At 39.2% G+C, this 20,747-nt stretch overlaps 1 protein-coding gene across 2 annotated transcripts in view; it reads left to right on the forward strand.

Annotated features, from left to right (window-relative positions):
* UHRF2 (ubiquitin like with PHD and ring finger domains 2) overlaps positions 1–20,747 on the forward strand; it is a 165,231-nt gene that overhangs the window by 130,487 nt on the left and 13,997 nt on the right. For both annotated transcript variants that reach the window (XM_067553073.1, XM_067553074.1), the window contains 5 exons: positions 8,694–8,800; positions 14,591–14,753; positions 15,385–15,522; positions 16,387–16,510; positions 17,008–17,171. In XM_067553073.1, the coding sequence (XP_067409174.1) occupies positions 8,694–8,800; positions 14,591–14,753; positions 15,385–15,522; positions 16,387–16,510; positions 17,008–17,171 (696 nt within the window). The remainder of the gene's footprint in view (positions 1–8,693; positions 8,801–14,590; positions 14,754–15,384; positions 15,523–16,386; positions 16,511–17,007; positions 17,172–20,747) is intronic.

Genomic DNA, 20,747 nt, shown 5'->3' on the forward strand with positions numbered 1-20,747 from the left:
AGGGAATGAACAGATCATTCTATGATTGCTTGTTCTATCTCCTGTAATCCATTCCCAGCTTCTGGCAGTCAGAGGCTAGGGGCACTCAGAACATGGGATTGCATTCCTGACCATCTTGGCTAATACCTGTTAATGTACTTATCCTCCATGAACTTACCTTGAATATTTTTGACACGCTATATGGTTTTGGCTTTCATAATATCCCCTGGTAACAAGTTCCACAGGTTAACAGTTCATTGTATGAAGAAGTACTTCCTTTTTTTGTTTTAAACTTGCTGCCTATTAATTTCAGTGCGTGACCCAGGGTCCTTGTGTTATGAGAAGGAGTAAATAACCCTTACTTATTCACTTTCTCCACACCTTTCGGGATTTCATAGACCTTTATCATTTTTCCCCCTTAGTTGTCTCTTTTTCCAAGACGAAAAGTCCCAGTCTTTTTAATCTCTTCTCTTATGAAAGCTGTTCCATACACTTAATCATTTTTGTTGCCCTTCTCTGTACCTTTTCCATCCTTTTTGAGATGAGTGACAAGAACTGCACACAGTATTCAAGGTGGGCATACCATGGATTTATATAGTGGCATTATGATATTTTCTGTCTTAATATCTATCTCTCCCTAATGGTTCCTAACATTCTGTTAGCTTTTTTTGACTGCTGCTTCACATTGAGTGGATGTTTTCAGAGGACTATTCACAATGACTTCAAGATCTCTTTCTTGAATGGCAACAGCTAATTTAAATCCCATAATTTTGTATGTATAGTTAGGATTATTTTTCCAATGTGCATTACTTTGCATTTATCAACATTGAATTTCATCGGCCTTTTTATTGTCCAGTTTCGTGAAATTCCTTTGTAACTCTCCACAGTCTGCTTTGGACTTAACTATCTTGAGTAATTTTGTATCTTCTGCAAATTTTGCCACCTCACCATTTACCCTTTCACATAATTTATGAATATGGGACACCACTGTTTACCTTTCTCCATTCTGAAATCTGACCATTTATTCCTGCCCTTTATGTCCTGTCTTTTAGTCGGTTACTATGAGAGGACCTTCCCTTTCATCCCATGACTGCTTACGTTGTTTAAGATTCTTTGATAAGGGACCTTGTCAGAGGCTTTTTGAAGGTCCACTGGATCATCTTTGTCCACATGCTTGTTGACCGATTCAAGAATTCTAATATATTGGTGAGACATAATTTCCCTTTACAAAAGCGGTGTTGACTTATTCCCTGCCAAATCATGTTCATCAATGTGTCTGATAATTCTGTTCTTTACTATAGTTTCAACTAGTTTGCATGGTACTGAAGTTTGTTTTTTTGACCTGTAATTGCCAGGATTGCCTCTCGAGCCTTTTGTGAAAGTGGGGTCACATTAGCTATCCTCCAGTCATCTGGAACAGAAGCTGATTTAAGTGATAGCATACCACACTTAGTAGTTGTACAATTTCATATTTGAGTTCCTTCAGAATTCTTGGATGAATATCATCTAGTGCTGGTGACTTATTACTGTTCAATTTATTCCAAAACCTCCTCTACTGACATCTGAATCTGGGACAGTTCCTCAGATATGTCCTTTAAAAAGAATGTTTCAAGTGTGGGGATCTACCTCTGCAGTGACTACTGACACAGAGAATACATTTAGCTTCTCCGTAATGGCTTTATCTTTCTTGAGTGCTCGTTTAGCATCTCGATTGTCCAGTGGTCCCCACTGGTTCTTTAGCAGACTTCCTGCTTCTGATGTACTTAAAATTTCTTTTACTGTTAGGTTTTTAGTCTTTATCTAGTTGCTCTTTGGATTCTTTTTTGGTCAGCCTAATTATACTTTTACACTAGACTTGCCAGAGTTTATGATTCTTTCTATTTTCCTTAGTAGGATTTAAATTCCAATTTTTAAAGGATACCTTTTTGCCTCTAACCACTTCTTTTACTTTGTTGTTTAGCCATTATGGCACTTTTTTGGTCCTCTTACTATGTTTTTTAATTTGGCGTATGCATTTAATTTGAGTCTCTATTGTGGTGTTTTTAAAGTTTCCATGCAGCTTGCAGGCATTTCACTTTTGTGACTGTACCTTATAATTTCCGTTTAATGCAACTGCATCAAATTCAAGCTTTTTTTTTTCAGTCTTCAGAGCCCTGCCTAACTGTCCCTCCCTACTTATTTTTCTTATTTTGTGTCACTTCCTATGACCTCTGTTCCACCAGTAAGGCCATCTCACCTGCCTATTTCTCAGCTGTTGCACAAATATCTCCTTGCCTTCTTCCACAGTGCCCCTATGCACGGGAATGTCCTTCCTGAGTTCATTCACAAGAGCCTACCCTCAGCATACTTGAGTCCCTCCTGAAGACTGTTAGGTGTCAGACCAGCTGCTGGCCAGTTCCCTGACTACTTCTGCTGCTAGGCATCCAGTGAGCCAGTTGTACTGCCTTGGAATTGAGAGAGATAGCCACAGCACCTGATTGGCTCCAGTTTAGCAGCCCTGCTTCTAAGCCTGGCAGCAACAATTAGTGGCTGTTCAACATATACCATGACCACAGCTGTGCTTTCCTGCTCCTTCTTCCAGCCCTTGTTCCAGTCCCTGCTCTGACCTACTCTAGCTTGTTTCCAGCCCATCCTCCTGCCTTGTTCCCATCCTGCTTCAGCTTTATTTCCAATCCTGTTCCTGCTCCACCTACTGCCTGCTCTAGCTCCAGCCCCTGTTCACCATCTTGGCTTCTGACTTCAATCCTCAGCTCCACCTTTGGGTTATGACTTTGGGTTACCCTCTGGCTCTGGCACTTGGCTTCTGTCCCTCCAGTACTGACCCCCAGCTCATTCCTGCACTCTGTCCCCCTGAACTCAGCTCTAACTGGAAAGCCAAACTATCCTTCAGCCAGTAGGTCTGACTGCCCTCAGCCTGGTTGGTCACACAGAGTCACTTCTGCTGTGTCAAATCTAGCTGATATACTGTCAAAGTACACAATTTAAAAAAAAAATATTAACTTTGTATTGCCAGTACTTTGCCAAGCACTACCTTAACTGCTCTACTTCTGTATTGAACGCTTTCCCCTTAAACTTTCTGTCTTTGATGGTGAACTCCTCCGATCAGGTACTTTGCCTTATTTGCTGCTTGGAGAATGGATAGCACATTGTGGGCACTACCAAAAACAAAGAAATTTCAATTTCAGGTAAAAGTTAGTCAACATTTAGAAAGCCTCATGTAATAATTTTCTTTTTTACTTCTAGATATATGTGTGTGTATTTATGCTGGTCATCCCTTTTCCACAATGCTAACTTTGCTAACTTAGTACAAACCAGAAACTTCTTGTGAACAAAATAAGACCCAGATTTTATAGGTTGTTCAGAAGAACGCTGATTAAAATCGATCTCTCAATTTTCGTAACAAATAAGTGCTTTGCAGTATTGGGAAGTTTAAGAATAAATCCATTTCCTCTTTTTTGGTTCTGAAGTTTATGAATATCAAATAGTGGCTGCCTTTTTCCATCATATAGACCATGCTTTTATGGTCTTATGTTAACTATCATTAGTGCATGCTAACAATATGATGCATGCAGAGTAGAAGGTCTGCTACTGTCAGTAAATAGGGATACCAACAGGCTCCAGCAAATTTTATAAATTAACTGAGTCATCCAGACTTTCTGATCTGAAAGCTTTGCAATGTAGAATTAGCTCTGAGCTTTTGTTAGGAAATCTATTACTCAGCTTTGGTATTCAAATAGCATATTTTATTATTACTTCTAACAAAGTCTGCTTATTTATCTAGTTCTGTGTCTAGATTGAAGACTTAACTTTGAAATTTGGGCAAACTATACTAGAGAAAAATTGGAGTGAGTAACAAGAAAGAGACTAAAATCTGAGTCATGGAGAGTTAAGCAGTAAAAGAATCAAAATTAAGTATATAACAGAGGAACAAGATTGAAATAATTAGGTTTGATTTAATGTATGCCATGATTCACCATATTATAGTAAGAGAAAATCAGATCATCTGAAGTTCTGAATGCCTCATATAAGGTGCTGAGTACCCTCAGTTCCCAATTTGGTAGTTGTGGGAGCTTATTCTTCACTGAATCTGCTCAGCATCTCACAAGATTGTACCCATCTTAAGACAATGCAGAATTTATGTGGTGCAGAGGTGAATTGGAATTAAAATGTATGTTATACCTTATAGTCAGGACAGTTAAGTTGGAACTTTACAAAGACAATATAAGGAGAGAGAAGGCTTAAAGAGAAGACCAGGAGATGCCAAAGAGAAGTTCTAGCCAATGACAAAAAGTGCTGCATGAAGAAAGCTATTTCAAGCTCTGGAAAGTGCAGGAACAATAAGGAATGGATGAGTTACATATTTAAGGTGGGAAAATAAGACTGTCCAATTTTTTTGGTCTTATTAGAGTACATCCAAAATACATAATACAGACATTTTTTAAAGAAAGACTTCAAGCCTCCCACCCATAGATTTATAATGTAAAACTGCTTCCTTTGACATCTCATCTTTAGAAACTACTTCTTCGAGTGGTGTCCCTATGGCTGGTCCATGCTAGGTGTCTTTGCATTCCTGCACCTCATATCGGAGACTTTTGGTAGCAGTGTTTGATCCGCACATGCAATCTCCCCGTCTTGCACTCTGCTTTGTTGCTGTATAGTGTTGTGCGAGCAAACTGCCCTTCCCTTTCAACTGCCCTTGGCCTGAGATAGTCTGAGAGTCTTAGCAGAACCTGTTGTTTTTTCTTACTAGTTTTTCCGTAGTAGTAATAGAGTTTGTTAGTGTTAAAACTTCCTTCTTCTCTTTTCATTTCTTTAAAAAAAATAACTATTCTACCAAGTGAAATAATTTTATCTCTTTAGTATAAATTAGATTTCCCTAGCTCTTCCCATTTGGGAAGTGAACCCTGAAAAGGGTATGCCCAGCTCCCCTGGATTTAAATGTTGCCTCTCCTGTAAGGAGGCCATTCCTGTCAGCGACAGCCATTCCTGTCTTCACTGCCTCAGAAAAGCACACATGCCTCAGAAGTGCATGTTTTGTTTCAAATTAAAATCCAGAACCAGAAAGCGCCATGAGCTGAAACTAAGACTGCTCAGAATGGAAAGCTCACTCCTGTTGGGCCCAGGACCTACCCTGTTCAACAGTCCCTGTCAACATCGTTGGATCAACACTCTCCAATGACTTCAAAGAGGAACTCCTTAGATTCTTCTTAGAAAATCTTGAAAAAGTAGCACAAGTTCCCCAAGGAGGAAATTGGCTAAGAGAAAGAGGTATCTCATTATCGACCAACCCACTATTAGGTGCCTATCATGCTGCAGGATCCTCCAGAACTGGTATCACCAGTAAGCCCAAAGACCCTAAGCGGGCAGGCTCTGTCAGAATGGTACTGTTGTGGGAAATGAGTAGCAAAGAAAGACCCAGCTCATCTAAAATGGCACCAATGGAGTATTGTATACAATTGGTACCAAGTGTGCTGGCACTGCAAAAGGCTACTGTGACATCTGCTGGGCATTCATCAGAATACTGGGGGCTTCCGGTACCAACACTTCAACGATGTCTACTTGACTGACTTTAGTGGTACTAGTGGCTGTACTGGTACTGCAGGAATTTCGGTTTCCCAAAGACTTGATGGTCTTGGAGATGCCTGAATCTTCATTATAGGCATTGACATAACCACGGTATGGGTTACCCCCAGGCCCACAAACTTACATGAGGTATCAAAACAATCTGCTCCACCCAGTCAAGCAACGACAAGGAAGATGTGGGGATGACCTGTACTTAGTGATTGTCCAGAGTTCTCCATTACAACACCAGGGAGCTAGCCAGATGGAAAATCATGTACGTTCAATCTACCACCAGAGTAGGAGAGCCCAACCAGTTGATATGGACACTCTTATATGCCCCCACCCCTGCCCTTTCCACCACCTCAGTGGCTATTTTGGGACCAATAGACAGCATAAAGACAACAATTTTTGAGGACCTGTAGCATCACCCAGAGAGATAGAGGAAGGTGATCTCCTTAAGCTTCAATAGTCAGTCCCCCTGAAGGAGACTTTTGAGGAACAGGATGAGAGACTTGACAAGGAAGCCTCTTTGTGACATTTCCTCATGATCATATTCATGCCTCCCCCACCAATTGTAGCAGATGACTTCAAACAATTTTAAGACCTCTTTAAGAGAGTAGCGGATACCCTGCAAATCCCGCTTGAAGAAGTCAGAGTTGCAGCACAAAGTGCTTGACTTCCTACAGCCATCAGCAGCAGCAAAGAATGGCACTCTCCATCAACGAGGCGCTGCTTAATCTGGCAAAAATTATATGGCAGACACCAGCCACAATATCCCCAAAGACAAAAAATATTATGTGCCCTCTAAAAATGGGGACTTTTATTTTCTCATCCATCCCCCAATTCACTGGTGGTCAATGCTATTAATGAACGTGGCAGACAGCATCATGCTAAAACGACAGCATTATGATAAGGACTGGAAACACCTGGATATATTTAGATGTAAATCATATTATTTAGGATCGCTTACTATATTATTCAGCGACACTACAATTTGGGATCGGTGACTATCAAGCCCTCATGGCAAAATACAACCCATACCAATTAAATGCCTTTATTGAATGTGTCCCTTCGAATCAGAAAATAATCTCCTGGAATTGCTCTGTTGAGGGTCAGCTCCTTGCAAGGACAGCATTGCAGGCTTCACTGGATGTTGCCGATACAGCTATTCATTCCATCTCTGTGGCGGTTGTCATGAGGAGAACATCTTGACTTCATCTCTCCTGCTTTCCAAAGGAGACACATAGTGGAGGACCTCTCTTTTGAGGGATCTAAATTGTTTGTGGAAAGAACGGACAAATCCCTCCTCACATTGAAAGATTCTAAGGCCACATTCCATTCTCTGGGTATTTATAGTCCTGCCCAAAAGGAAGACTCAGTAAGTACCAGAAGGCACAGAGAGCCATCCTACTCACTTTCCTCCTCTCCAGAGGCATTAGGATCCTCAAAGGAAGAGAGAGAGATTACAAAAACAGAGACCCACTGCCACTCAGTCATCAACATTGCAACCTTCTACATTCAAACAATAATTTTGGTGTGTTGGTTGAGGCTCAAAGTTACCATGCCCAATCTCATTTGCTCCAGCAATCCAAACATCTCTACCAATTCGGTGACCATCTTACTCATTTTTATCAAAACTGGGAGCGTATAACCTTGACAAGTGGGTACTAAAGATTATTGCCAAGGGATATTCAATGCACTTTACCTTTCTCGCTAGTGCCTTTTACGTGAGGAAATGAACCATCTCCTAAAACTAGGTGCCATAGAACCAGTTCCTACCCAACACCGAGGGAAGGGTTTCTGTTCCAAATACTTCCTGATTCAGAAAAAGAACATGGTTGGAGACCTATTCTGGATTTAAGGGCACTCAACTGATTTTTAAAAATACAATGTTTCAAAATGGTTACCTTGGTACCAATAATCCCATCTCTGGACCAGGGGGACTGGTTCTTAGCATCTTGTAGATCAAGGGCCTACTTTCATATCACAATCCACCCATCCCACAGGAGGTTCCTAAAATTCACTCTGGGTCAAGATTATTTCCAATACAAAGTGCTCTCATTCAGTCTATCATCAGCACCAGGGTGTTCTTGAAAGTCTTGAAAGAACTTTTAATATCCCAACTACTGGATATTAAACACAAGAAGTTATAATTATTATTATGTATTACTTTGAACATAATAAGGATGGTACAGAAACTAGTAAAGACATGGCCCCTGCTCTAAAGACCTGTGAGCTACATTCGGACATGACACAACAACTGAGTACAATAAACTAAGGGTGTAGGGAAGGGGAGAGGTAGGAAAAGGGGTGTAATAGTAGGATTATGCAGTTACTCAATTGAGGCATGCATACAACTTTTTTGGTTTCACTGATTTGTGGTGTTAAAAATGCTTTCAGAGAGAAATCATATATTGCACTTAGAAGAGCAAATGCAAATAAATGTCTCCATTCATATAATAGTTCATAACGCCAGTGTGACAATGGTTAGGAAAGAAATTCTCTTACGGTATTAATTGTAGCTAGAACTACATTTTAGTAATGCTGTAGCTAATGAAGCTTTGTTTACCAGCTTCAGCCCAATATGAGCTGGATCCTACAAGGTGCTGAGCATTGTGTTCCTGATCCAGCGGTGCCTTTTTGCACATGCTTAACATTAAGCACGTGTGTCATTGAAGTGTAGTTAAGTACATCTTAAGTGCTCCACTGGATCAGGGCCAGAGTGCTCAGTACCTTGCAGATATATATATATATACCTTATATATCAGTGATGGTAATACATATTTTGCAAATATGATTTCCTATGAAAATAAACTTATAAAGCTAGAACAATTAAACACTTTAATTATGATCTGTGTATTCTGCCCTCCCTCACCAGTACTACATCTCTAAAAGCATGTTTTTAGAAGCTAAGGATTTAGAAATCAGGCGTATGAACAATATCTGATGATCATGGAATTGAGAAACCAGTAGCTTTGTGTTTGGTATAATTTCTAGGAGGAGAGTCAAGTAGGAATGGAGCACAAATTCATAGTTGTGCTTTAGGGAAATGTTCTTGTTTGTCTGAGCAAACAGGACCAATGAGGCTATGGTGTTTCAGTTCAGATGCTTTAATTTGGAATGTTAAAACAGAGGATAATCTTCTCACACAGGACCGAGGTGATGAATTCACTTACACTGGGAGCGGTGGTAGAGATCTTTCTGGTAATAAAAGGATTGGAGAGCATTCGTTTGATCAAACATTAACACACATGAACAGGTAAGTTTTGGAAAAAAAATTTTAAACAGTATTTTCCAAAGAATACTGTTACATTCCATTAACTAAAAACTAATATTTTGATATGTTCTTTTTAATCTCATAAAACCTTTGTAAATGATGGTATCTCTGGCTATCCACTGGCATTTTATCAGTGTCCTGTTATATTGATTTAAAACAGTAATTGTAACTGAATAAAATATATTGCTGTATTATAGGTGGAGCTGGTACCTATGTCTTTGGTTAATGTTGTCTAACACTTTCAACTATAAGATTCTGTTTTCAATGGCTTATAACTTTTTGCCAATCTTTGACTGTTGAGGCTGAAATTTTCCATGCCAGGTATCTACCTAAAGCAGACTTATTTATTTAAGGTTTTAGCTTAAATGGTTAACAATTTGCAAGAATTAAGTTAGGGGAAAATATGTTGTTTTACCTATGTTAAAAAAAAATCTGGTCTGTTTCACTGAAGTCCTAGTGGATCCATGTATTGGAGCAAGCACATGAAATTAAGTAGGAGGTTGCTCTTATGTCAAGGATATATGCCTTTTGATGTCCCCATGAAAATCTGCCTAATTTGGGTCAAATTGTAAGCCTCTGAAAAATCTCAGTTTAGACATGCTCAGTAGAGGTATTTTTGTAAAGTTTGGCAGCCATATTCTCTGAAGATTCTGCTTGCAGTGAGCATGCTTCGTCATCACACAGCTCCTAGATGCTGACAGGACTGTGCATTCATTATTCCCACAGATCGACTGAGCATACTTCAGTGCAGGGCTGCAAAGACCTAGTAGGACTTTCCCTGCAATCTCTCCTTCTGGCAGCAGGGTTCCACTGTAATGCCAGGCAGGCATCAGAACTGAGATCTGGGAGACTCCTATACTCTCAACCTGCTGGTGCCCAAGCAGTGATGAGGAAGAGAAAGAGCAGCCTCACTTAAATGCAGAGGGATGTGAAAGGGGGCAACCAGAACTAAGGTGGGGGTAGTTGAGAACAGAGGGACAGACAGGCGTGGGTGATGGTGTTAGAAAGAGGAGTTTTGCATGGGCAATCTTAATGCTGGCATTTCTTAGTATTTGCATACTTGACTTTGTAACCTTAATATTCTTTTAATGTAGTTTTTATGTTTAATTGTTACATGACTGCTGTAGATATAAAACACAGTTTATCTCAAATGAGGAGATAAGTAATCTGGCTAAAAGGTAATAGATACATTTTATGATTCATTCATCTTTTTGCAGTCTAGCGCTGGAACTAGGTCATGTCACTGTTCAAAATTAATTTTTGGATCTCTGGTATAGCAGACGTGGCATTCAGCCTTGTAACTATATAGGAAGTCACTCAGTGAGTGGGCATAGATTGAAGCATTTCCCCACATTTCAAGCATGAGTGTACTGCTGTCTTAAAGTGGTTCCTCAGAAGAGCTCTGGTTGCTTTGTTTGTCACCTTTATTTATATTTATCAGATGAAGTGGTTGTAAGACTCGTGTGTGTATATATAACTGCATTTCAAAGGTTCTATGTGGTTTGTTTTTTTAAATAGTACTCAGAAAATTCTTTAGAATTCACAGCTATTTTTTATCTTCTTTACATATGAATCCAGGTAACAAGGTCATGCCTTTCCCAACCAACATAGAATTTCTGGTGACATGATCTCTGATGGAAAGTATGAGTTCCCTGACTGTCAGTTGGTTTTCATTAGCAAGTAGTAGAACAGATCTTTTGTAGCTCTCCTTTCATTAAACACTTTCACTTGTTCTTTAACTACACTTTTTCACATTAGCCTTTTCATATTTCCACTAAAATTCAATGCGAACGATTTAATCAGTACATCCAGGAACATTTCTTTTTGCATTGAAGAAAAAAAGAAGCCCACTTACCTGTGATTTTATCAAAAAACACTTTGATGCATCAGGTTTTCCAGTGTACAACAATGCATTTGGATGGTCAGTCCTTACCCCTGGACTCTTCACTAAAGTGATGGTGGTCCAGATGTCCTTGTAAAGAGGGAATTTCATCTCTCCCTGTGTTGCTAGTTGGTTTTCATATAGATTGACTTCCTTAAAATACTCCGGTTGCCAAACTAAAGTATTGCAATTTTTCACAGAACATGACTGCATTTTTATTATGTGCAGAAAAAAGTCAAATAGAATCATAGAGTTGGAAGGGACCCCAGGAGGTCATCTAGTCCAACCCCCTGCTCAAAGCAGGACTAACCAGGACTATCCTCAGCTAAATAATCCCAGCCAGGGCTTTGTCAAGCCGCAGCTTAAAAACCTCCAAAGATGGAGATTCCACCATCTCCCTAGGTAAGCCATTCCAGTGCTTCACCACCCTCCTAGTGAAAAACTTTTTCCTAATGTATAACCTAGACCTCCCCCACTGCAACTTGAGACCGTTGCTCCTTGTTCTGTCATCTGCCACCACTGAGAACAGCCTAGCTCCATCCTCCCTGGAACCCCCTTTCAGGTAGTTAAAGGTGGCTATCAAATCCCCCCCCATTCTTCTCTTCTGCAGACTAAACAAGCCTAGTTCCCTCAGCCTCTCCTCATAAGTCTTGTGCTCCAGCCCCCTAATCATTTTTGTTGCCCTCTGCTGGACTTTCTCTAACTTCTCCACATCCTTGTTGTAGTGGGGGGCCCAAAACTAGACACAATACTCCAAATGCGGCCTCACCAATGCCAAATAGAGGGGAATAATCACTTCCCTTGATTTGCTGGCAATGCTCCTATTAATGCAGCCCAGTATGCTATTAGTCTTCTTGGCAACCAGGGCACGCTGCTGACTCATATCCAGCTTCTTATCCACTGTTACCCCCAGGTCCTTTTCTGCAGAACTGCTGCTAGCTCATCGGTCCCCAGTCTGTAGCTGTGCATGGGATTCTTCCATCCTAAGTGCAGGACTCTACACTTGTCCTTGTTGAACCTCATTAGATTTCTTTTGGCCCAGTCCTCCAGTTTGTTTAGGTTCTTCTGTATCCTATCCCTACCTTCCCGGGTATCTTCCACTCCCCCCAGCTTAGTGTCATCTGCAAACTTGCTGAGGGTGCACTCTACCCCAATCTCCAGATCATTAATGAAGATGTTGAACAAAACCGGCCCCAAGACCAACCCCTGGGACACTCCGCTTGTGACCGGCTGCCAGCTAGACATGGAGCCATTAATCACTACTCGTTGAGCCCTATGCTATAGCCAGTTCTCTATCCATTTTATAGTCCATACATCCAACCCATACTTCCTTAACTTGCTGATAAGAATACTGAGAGAGACCGTATCAAAACTTTGCTAAAGTCAAGGTATATCTCATCCACTGCTTTCTCCACATACACAAAGCCAGTCACTTCTTCATAGAAAGCAATCAGGTTGGTCAGGCATGACTTTCCCTTGGTGAATCCATGTTGACAGTTCCTGCTCACCTTCCTCTCTTCCAAGTGCCTTAAAATGGATTCCTTGAGGACCTGCGCCATGATTTTTCCAGGGATTGTGGTGAGGCTTACCAGTCTGTAGTTCCCTGGATCCTCTTTCTTCCCTTTCTTGAAGATGGGCACTATATTTGCTTTTTTCCAGTCATCAGGGACCTCCCCCCATTGCCACGAGTTTTCAAAGATAATAGCTAATGGCTCTGAAATCACATCAGCCAACTCCCTCAGCACCCTTGGTTGCATTGCATCTGGCCCCATGGACTTGTGTATGTCCAATCTTTCAAAATAGTTTTGGACCGGTTCCTTCAGCACTGTGGGATGTTCTCCTCCTTACTATTCTGTGCTGCCCAGTTCAGTAGTCTTGGACCTGACCTTGTCTGTGAAGACAGAGGCAAAAAAAGGCATCGAGTACCTCAGCTTTCTCTACATCCTCTGTCACTAGTTATTATTAACTTATTACCAAGTTTTTGGGACAAGATTAGAATGAGTTATTCAGGAAAGATGATCAGTATCCAATCCTGTACATTAGCCTGTATATGAATATTCCTTCAAAGGTTGGATACTATGACATCTTATACTGACCTAAAGCCACTGGGAAGATTCATTTTGCATCTCCTCCAAAGGCATCATCAGAATTTAATAAGATAATAGTTCACACATACAATTCAACCATATTTCCTGTCTTAGTGTTGACCTGACTTCTCTGGTGTTAAACATAAGGGACCAAATTTTCAGAACAAGAACAGATTTTAGGTTCATGCATTAGGCAAGTCATGTATCTGAACAGCCATTTGATCACAAACTTTTTGTATTCACAGCTGTGCATGACTTTTTTGCACATAGACCTCAGGACTCTCTCTGAAAATTTGGCCTCAAGAATTTGACCTTGAGAATTTCACATTTCTGCTACAGTGGCTTGCAATTATAACAAACTGTAATCTTCATGGTTAGGGTGTACTTTATATATAATAGTAATAATTAATTAACAGGCTGCTAATATATTACAGACTATTTAAAAAAAAAGATATTCCTAGTGAGTTGTGCTCTTCAACATTAACCTCATACTATGAGAATGGATACAATTTTGTCACAGTAAAATAATGCATAATTCATGGCATAGGCACAGTGTAAAATAGATAATTTCACACTTTGGCCACAGCAACCGTGTGGACCCTGCTGCCATTCATTATCAATTTGTTAGTTTGCTTCGATCTAGTCCTCTTTGAAATGGGACTTGATCAAAGCAAACTAACAAAGTGTTGATGCATGACCACTGATCAAAGCAAACTAACAAACTGTTAATGTGTGGCCAAGAAGTCATCTGCAAACATCTGTTGCTGAACTTCATTACAGTTCAGACAGCAATGAATCCTTCACGGGAAAACTAGTTTATTTTCTGTAGGTTTTTACCCTGAGATAATGAAAAATTTTCAAAGCATTATTCATCGGGTACATTGACACAGCAAAAAGAAACAACAACAACAAAAACCTGGCAAAACATGGCAAAAACATGGCAGCGAGTTTCAGAGTCTTGGTCAACTGACTTCGGATTGTGGTACAGGGCTAAAAATAGCAGTGCAGACGTTCCCACTCAGGCTGGAGCATGAGCTCTGAAACCCAGTGGATGGGTGAGAAGCCTATCCTTAAAATTGTTACTGCTCACAGAATATCTATTCTTTGGTAGGTTCATGGGCCAAGAAAAGTAATGCTTTAGCTATTGAGATCTGTCGGAGAGTTACTGCATACCTTCCAGATACAACTATTTGGCTGTTTTTATATCTTCAGGTGTGTTTTTGGGCAAAAGGTTTTTAAAATACAAATTCCTATATAAACTTTACTTTTTCCCATACTTTTTTGGTAAGGACACCACTTCAGGAAACCGGATAACATGAAATGATGTGGAAGAAAGAATAGGGAGATGTAAATTTTGCCTTAGCTGATGATGGTCATTTAGATTTTATAATTCCTTCCACATTATTTGAGATGTAAATTGTAATGTAAATTGAAATGTAAACTGTAAATTATGAAAAAGTTCAGCTTTTTGAACGCCATCAAAGGAATAAGTTAATTTTACCAGTTACCATCCCTAAGGTTTTTTACCTGCACACTTAAAACACAATTCCACGTTTCCTTTTTTTGTTTCCTGTCATGCATGGCAGAGTTGTTACTGATATGGATGTTAGAAAACTTCTATTGGTACTCCTGGGCACAGTCCACTTTCTTGGGGAGGACTTTACTAGAAATCTGGTTTTCTATCCCTCTGCTAGTTAGTAAAAGCATTATCTGACAAGGCAAATAAAGTGTGACCTAGTCACACATGTACTTAGCATTGTATGATGAATTATATTATATAAAGACTTTTTAATATGTTTTTAGGGCACTGGCCCTAAACTGTGATGCTCCATTGGATGATAAAAATGGAGCAGAGTCTAAGAATTGGAGAGCTGGTAAGCCAGTCCGAGTGGTACGCAGTTCTAAAGGACGAAGGATCAGCAAATACGCCCCTGAGGAAGGCAATAGATATGATGGCATTTATAAGGTAAACAGTCTTTTATTGCATTTTAAGAGGAAAATGCTGTTTAGATTCTAAGTGTTTAGAAGCCTTTATTATTACATTGGAAGGAAATTATCATGATTATTTAGCTTAGCTCATTCTGTGTTGAAGACCATTTGAAATGGAAGTATTCAAAGCAACAGTAATAGAACATAGTCCATAACAGGCTATACCAATCTGAGTAGATAAGCTGTTTTTACAAACATGCACAGAGTCAAATTAATCCCTGGGAATCCATTGATTTTTAACCCCTATACCCCCAAAAAGGAAATCTTTCACACATCTTAAAATCTTAGCATGTGACATCAGGCTATATATCACTGAATATACTGTTCTGCATTTTTTGAAATAACAGTCATTTGATAGTGGAGGTAAGAGAAGGTTTAAAACTGTAGTATATATAACATGATTCAAGTCTGCTTCTCCTTCATCTGTATAAAGTATGACTACTTACGTGTGTTTGATGGTTTATGGTAAAATAATGAAAATCCTTCATTTACCTTCTGACAAGATTTGCTTGTATTTGTTTTGGGGCTCTAATATGACACAATTTTATAAGCAGTTCTAAACTGTTGGAGAAAACGCATAAACTAGTACTGGAACTATTGTGACTTAGGTGGTGAAATATTGGCCAGAAATTGGAAAATGTGGATTCTTAGTTTGGCGTTACCTTCTGAGAAGAGATGATGTTGAACCTGCGCCTTGGACCTCAGAAGGAATAGAGCGGTCAAAGAAATTGGGTCTGAAAGTACAGGTTAGAATCTAAATTCACAAACTTGTTTTAATGTTTTATTCAAATAAGTTGCATCAACTTAAATTCTAATGTAAAAAAGGCAATTAATTTCCAGCCCCCTTCTTCACGTACTTATTGTGGCAGGGCCGAGTATCACAAATATTTAGATTTCCAGCAGTTTAGAGAACCTTGCAATATTTAGGCAAAGCAGGATGAATTATTGTTAGAGCTTTATGCCTGAACACTGAATTATCTTGCTTTTATGTGTTTATCACTATTTAAGAACCTAGTATGGCAGCTATTACTCACTTAGAATAGTACTGATATGAGTTGTTCCATTGTTGCCAATGGAACCTTAAATGTGAAAAAATATGTACCTATGTCTTGTTTTTCCCAACTTTGTACCCAGTGATTGTGGAGCTCCTGCAGAGAGACCAATTCCTGAAGATTACAGAACCTCTGGGCAACTAGAAACTCATTTCACATAAGTTTTTCTCCGCCTAAGTAGCTTTGCGCACTCCCTGTTCTGGAGCTGAGAAGATTCAAGGCAGCATTGCCTTTCTCAACAGGCCAACATTTTCCCGGATAGACTACCTTGCCACAGAGTCAGCATCTTGAGCTTTAACTTGGTGGCTTGTGGAGTTTAGAAAGCCATGGATATCTTCCACTGGATTGGTCCCTTTTACATCAAGCTTCATCAGATCTTTGACTGCCTAAACATAGATTCTACACATGTAACTTCATTTTCTTGCTTATCTGAGTCCTTTGAAATTATTTCATTGTGTAGGTTTTGTGGTTGAAGTTTTCTTTGGAAATGGACATCCCCATATTCCAGCAGGCTTTGTTTTACCTTTTAAAAAATAAAATATTTGTTTTTCTGTTTAGTATCCAGAAGGTTATCTGGAAGCCATGGCCAGTAAAGAGAAGAAAGATAAGGTTAAAAAGCAAACTGTGAAACAGGAGCCAACCAAACAGAGCAATGGAAACCAGAAAAGGTCAATTGATAATGGTATGTCTTTTTATTTCATGAGATTAGGTAGCGATCTATCAAGTTGTATGTATTTAAAGTCAATAATATGGAAATGCTAAGAAAATGGAAAGTCTTTTGGGATGAGAATGTGAAACAGCAAGAAAAAATATTAGTGAAGCTAGTATTCAACTAAATGTAAAAGAGCAGTTTGTTCTCGTAGGGTCCTGTTCAACAGTCCTTACTCTTAACATGCCTGGAAGGGGAGAAAGAATAAAACTGTACAAGAAAAGAAAATATTGTATCATTTTTCCCTACATACCTAACACTTTTTCTATTTTTTCAGAAAGAAAAAATGAACAGTCTTATGTGCAGCCTTGTGCTGTAGTCCAGAATAAAGCTGAACAATAGGAAGAATTTATTACAGTTTATTTCACAAATAAGATTCCTGTTTAAGACTTGTAGATACTTTACTGTGTTCCCTTCTTAACAGTTCAGACTAACATTCTGATCTTAATATGTTTGTTGGTATTTTTCAGTAGGTATAGATGAGCCTAAAAACACATCCAAAACCATGAGAATGGGAGATGGAGGAAAAGGAGAGGCTTTCCAGCTAACCCAGCAACAGCAGTGGCTGATTAGCGAAGACTCTCTGAACCAGAAACTGTGGGATGAAGTGCTTGCTTCACTTAGGGAGGGACCAGTATGTTTGCAGCTTGCTTATATTATTTTGCATTTTTACACCAGTGAGAATTTTAGCCTACACAGTTTGAAAGAGAGGTTTTATTAACTCTTTTCTCAGACACCAATGCTAATTTAAAAAAGATTTATTTATGATTTTGTAAAAAATAAAAAATATACAGTTGCTATCCCCATCATCTTTTACATTGTGAATATATGTCCTCTGGTATGATGTTGGCATGAGAAATAAGACATAAAAAGAAAGAAAATTCTTTTCAATAATACTGTCTTTACTTAAAGTAATTGACAGGAAATTTAATTTTATTTCCTAACTCAAAAAGGAGATGGGAGAAAAATGCTGGGAAGGCTAGATGTGGACAGTCACATCCAAAGATTCAGATAGAAAATTAGTTTTAAAAAAATCCACACGTTATCCTGGGAGAGAAAAACATACACTACTGCAAATAAGGGCCAAGTCCTGCAGCTGTTACTTGGGGGCAATCCCTACTCATCAAAATCAGTCCCTCAGACAGCAAGAGGTATAAGTAAAACACAGTGTACAGTGTGTATATATACATAAAATGTTAAGGAAACAACAAGGATAGTCAATGGTGGAGGAGACCAAAACCCAATATAAAAATTCCACAGACATTATATTCCTTCAGAAAAGTAAGTGCAGAATACTATCCCCTCCCGGCCCAAAAATACACGATACATGAATATTAAATTAATATTTTATCCAATTTAAAGATGGAGAAACCAAAACACAGAGAGGTTAAAGACTGAAGGTCAAAAATCAAGTCAGTGGAAAACTAAAGAATGATATGCCATCCCCAAAGCAGCTCTCTGCCCCACCCCAATTAAAAATTCTTTAAATATTAAAAATACCAAAAAAAAAACAAAAAAAACCCCACGTGACTGTAATACTGTATGACTAGCTGATGATAGTCCATGGAGAAGTGTGTTTTATATCATCAGTAGTAGTTTCTCCTCACCTTCTGACTCACCTTTGCCCTTTTCTGTTTGTTTCTCTTCTCTTCTTCCCTCCCTTCCTCCTTATAACTCTTTGCATCTTATTTTTTCTTTTTCCCTTCTTTACCTCTGCTTTTCCCATCCCAGCCTCGCTTTTTCTTTCCATCTCACCTCCCTCTTCGTATCTCTCTTTTGCCCTCATGGTTCTCTGAGCTGCCATCATCAGAGGGGTGAGCAAATGCTCTTGAGTAGATGTGACTGACATAATGTCCAGTAGAGGACAATGTTTAAGGAAATAAGCACACAAACCAAATATATTGGTTGTAATTAGTTGATCATGTAAATTGTTTTGAATATGTAGATTGCTGTAGAAGTATTAGTAGTAGTGTATAGATTGATCCTAGAGAGAAAAAATACAATACACAAACAGTTTGCAGAGCCAGTGCTCGAAAAGCCAGCTATCAGCAACTATGTTAAATGTCACACACACAGGGAAAGGACAGAACAAAAGATCCTAGCAAAACTAAAGAAAAGGGACTTCAGAAAAATTCAAAGCAGTAAAATAGGATGCCTAAAAATGAACACTGAAAAATTCCATTTATTTGGGAATTAGCAGGAACTATTTACTTATTATTAATAGGAGTTCTCTGAAAGCAGAAGCGCATGTAGTTCCCTATTCTTCCACTTAAGATATCCTGCCGCTACACAGCTGCTAGACTGGTGGTTATAAAAGAGCTGATGTAAAGTTATGAGCCATTTTCCTGTGTTCCATCCAAAGCATATGTATTAACTTTTTTAAATGGCTGGAGAGGTTTTACTCCTAAAGTTATACATAACATGAGGGTATAGTAACATGCATGTGTAACAATAGACTATACTAGCTTGGGGGGAATCCAGTTCCTGGAAAGCAGTTTTCCTCTAGATTGCGACCTATAATTCTGCATGATACTGTATACATTTCCATACAGCTCACACTAATGTTAAGGGGAGTCAGCTAGATCTCTGCACTGTAAATACACCTCTTGACAATTAAAGGACACTGATGTTCACTGTTTTAACTTGTACTATATATGTGGTTCAATTTGAATCAAACAATTCTAATATTAAATATTTTAAATGTCTACATTTTGTAGGATCCTAAATTCACTGTTTTACTTCTATTGAGTGAGGGGCTGTTGAGCAACTAAAATACCAGAGCTAGAATCTGTGTAAGGCCTACTGTGTTTCTAAAAAAAACCCAGTACAAATTTGCCCTGTCCCACAGGGTTGCTTTGAGAAGACTGAGAATTAAGGATGAACCTTTACTTTTACTTTACTTTTACTTTTCTTTTCATCTGTTTTCACAGCTTAGAGGAAAGCAATTAAACTAGCCACATGCTTGTGTGACTACAATAATGTTCGGAGGCGGCTTGCTCCAGGGAAAAGGGTTAGATGCTTTGCTCCTCTCTGTGTAGAGAAGTAAAGATCATTTTGCTAGAATATTGCACATCTGTGACAAAGCAGCTTCAGGAGGGAACAATGATGACTTAATGCAGGTATAACTTCCCATGTTTTCTGACTCCTGCTGAGAATCCCTAGGTCTTATTGTTTTGACAGACATTAATGTGGAACTAATAATACTTTTCATAACCTGGATTCTCAGGAGGACTTGGAGAAGCAGGAAAGTTAGCTTCACCATGGACCAGCTTTCTCCCTCAGATAGCCATGCTGTATTGTCGTGGGTGTGAAAGGTTGAAGAAGACTGATCCCAACCAAATACCCAAAATCACAAATTTAAGTCAATTTAAAAAACAAAAGTATAACAAGTTTAGTGTTCGTTATTTATTATTAATGTGCTTAGCATGATTCCTTCCCATGAAGTCTACAATCCAAGAAAAAACAGTAAACAACAGTTTAGTCATGTAAGCATGAGACGAGCAGAATATAGAAATAGATGACATTGGCAGAGGATGGATGGGGACTGTATTAGATACAAAATATTTCTGCAGGTGTGGGAGTAATACCAGGGTTTTTTTTGGAAGAAATGTGTAACTCATGTGTAACTGATTGTCCAATATGAAAAAAAGGAAGCTAGAGTATAAACAAGCTAACTATGCTTATTCTTTGAGTGCTGGTCCCTATTTGGATTCTTGATGTGGGTGCGCATATGCCTGAACTGTTTGAAGTAGTATCACTCGACCCGCATGTTTGGCATGCATCGGCCATGTGGTGCATCCGAGGTCTTATGAGAATGCACAGGTCAGTGCCTCTCCTGTTCCCTCTTACCACTGCATGGCCAGAGTTGGAACCCCTGTGTTCTCCTTGTTATTTTGAATTGCATAGCATAACGATTGTTTCTATAGTTATATATAGTTCTTTTATTAGTAAGTTGATAATTAGTAGTCATAGAGTAGTTAGCTTCCTGTTGTTCTACCCATGCAGAGCATCCTGCCTGTTGCGGGGGACTATGCCCCGTCAACCGCTTTTAAGAACTGTGCTTCATCCTGCGCTCCTTCTCAGTGAGCGATGCGCACCAACACTAATGCTGTCTTTACTGCCTCAGTGAAGCCCATGTTGTCACCTGTTGTTCCATCTGCTGCACCTTTCCACCGCAGACCCATGAGGCTCGAGAACTCAGGCTTCGTAA

This window comes from Emydura macquarii, unplaced genomic scaffold, assembly GCF_026122565.2.
Source record: "Emydura macquarii macquarii isolate MOO-44397 ecotype Brisbane River unplaced genomic scaffold, CSIRO-AGI_Emac_v2 contig_1451, whole genome shotgun sequence".
In the NCBI taxonomy this organism is placed as follows: Eukaryota; Metazoa; Chordata; order Testudines; family Chelidae; genus Emydura; species Emydura macquarii.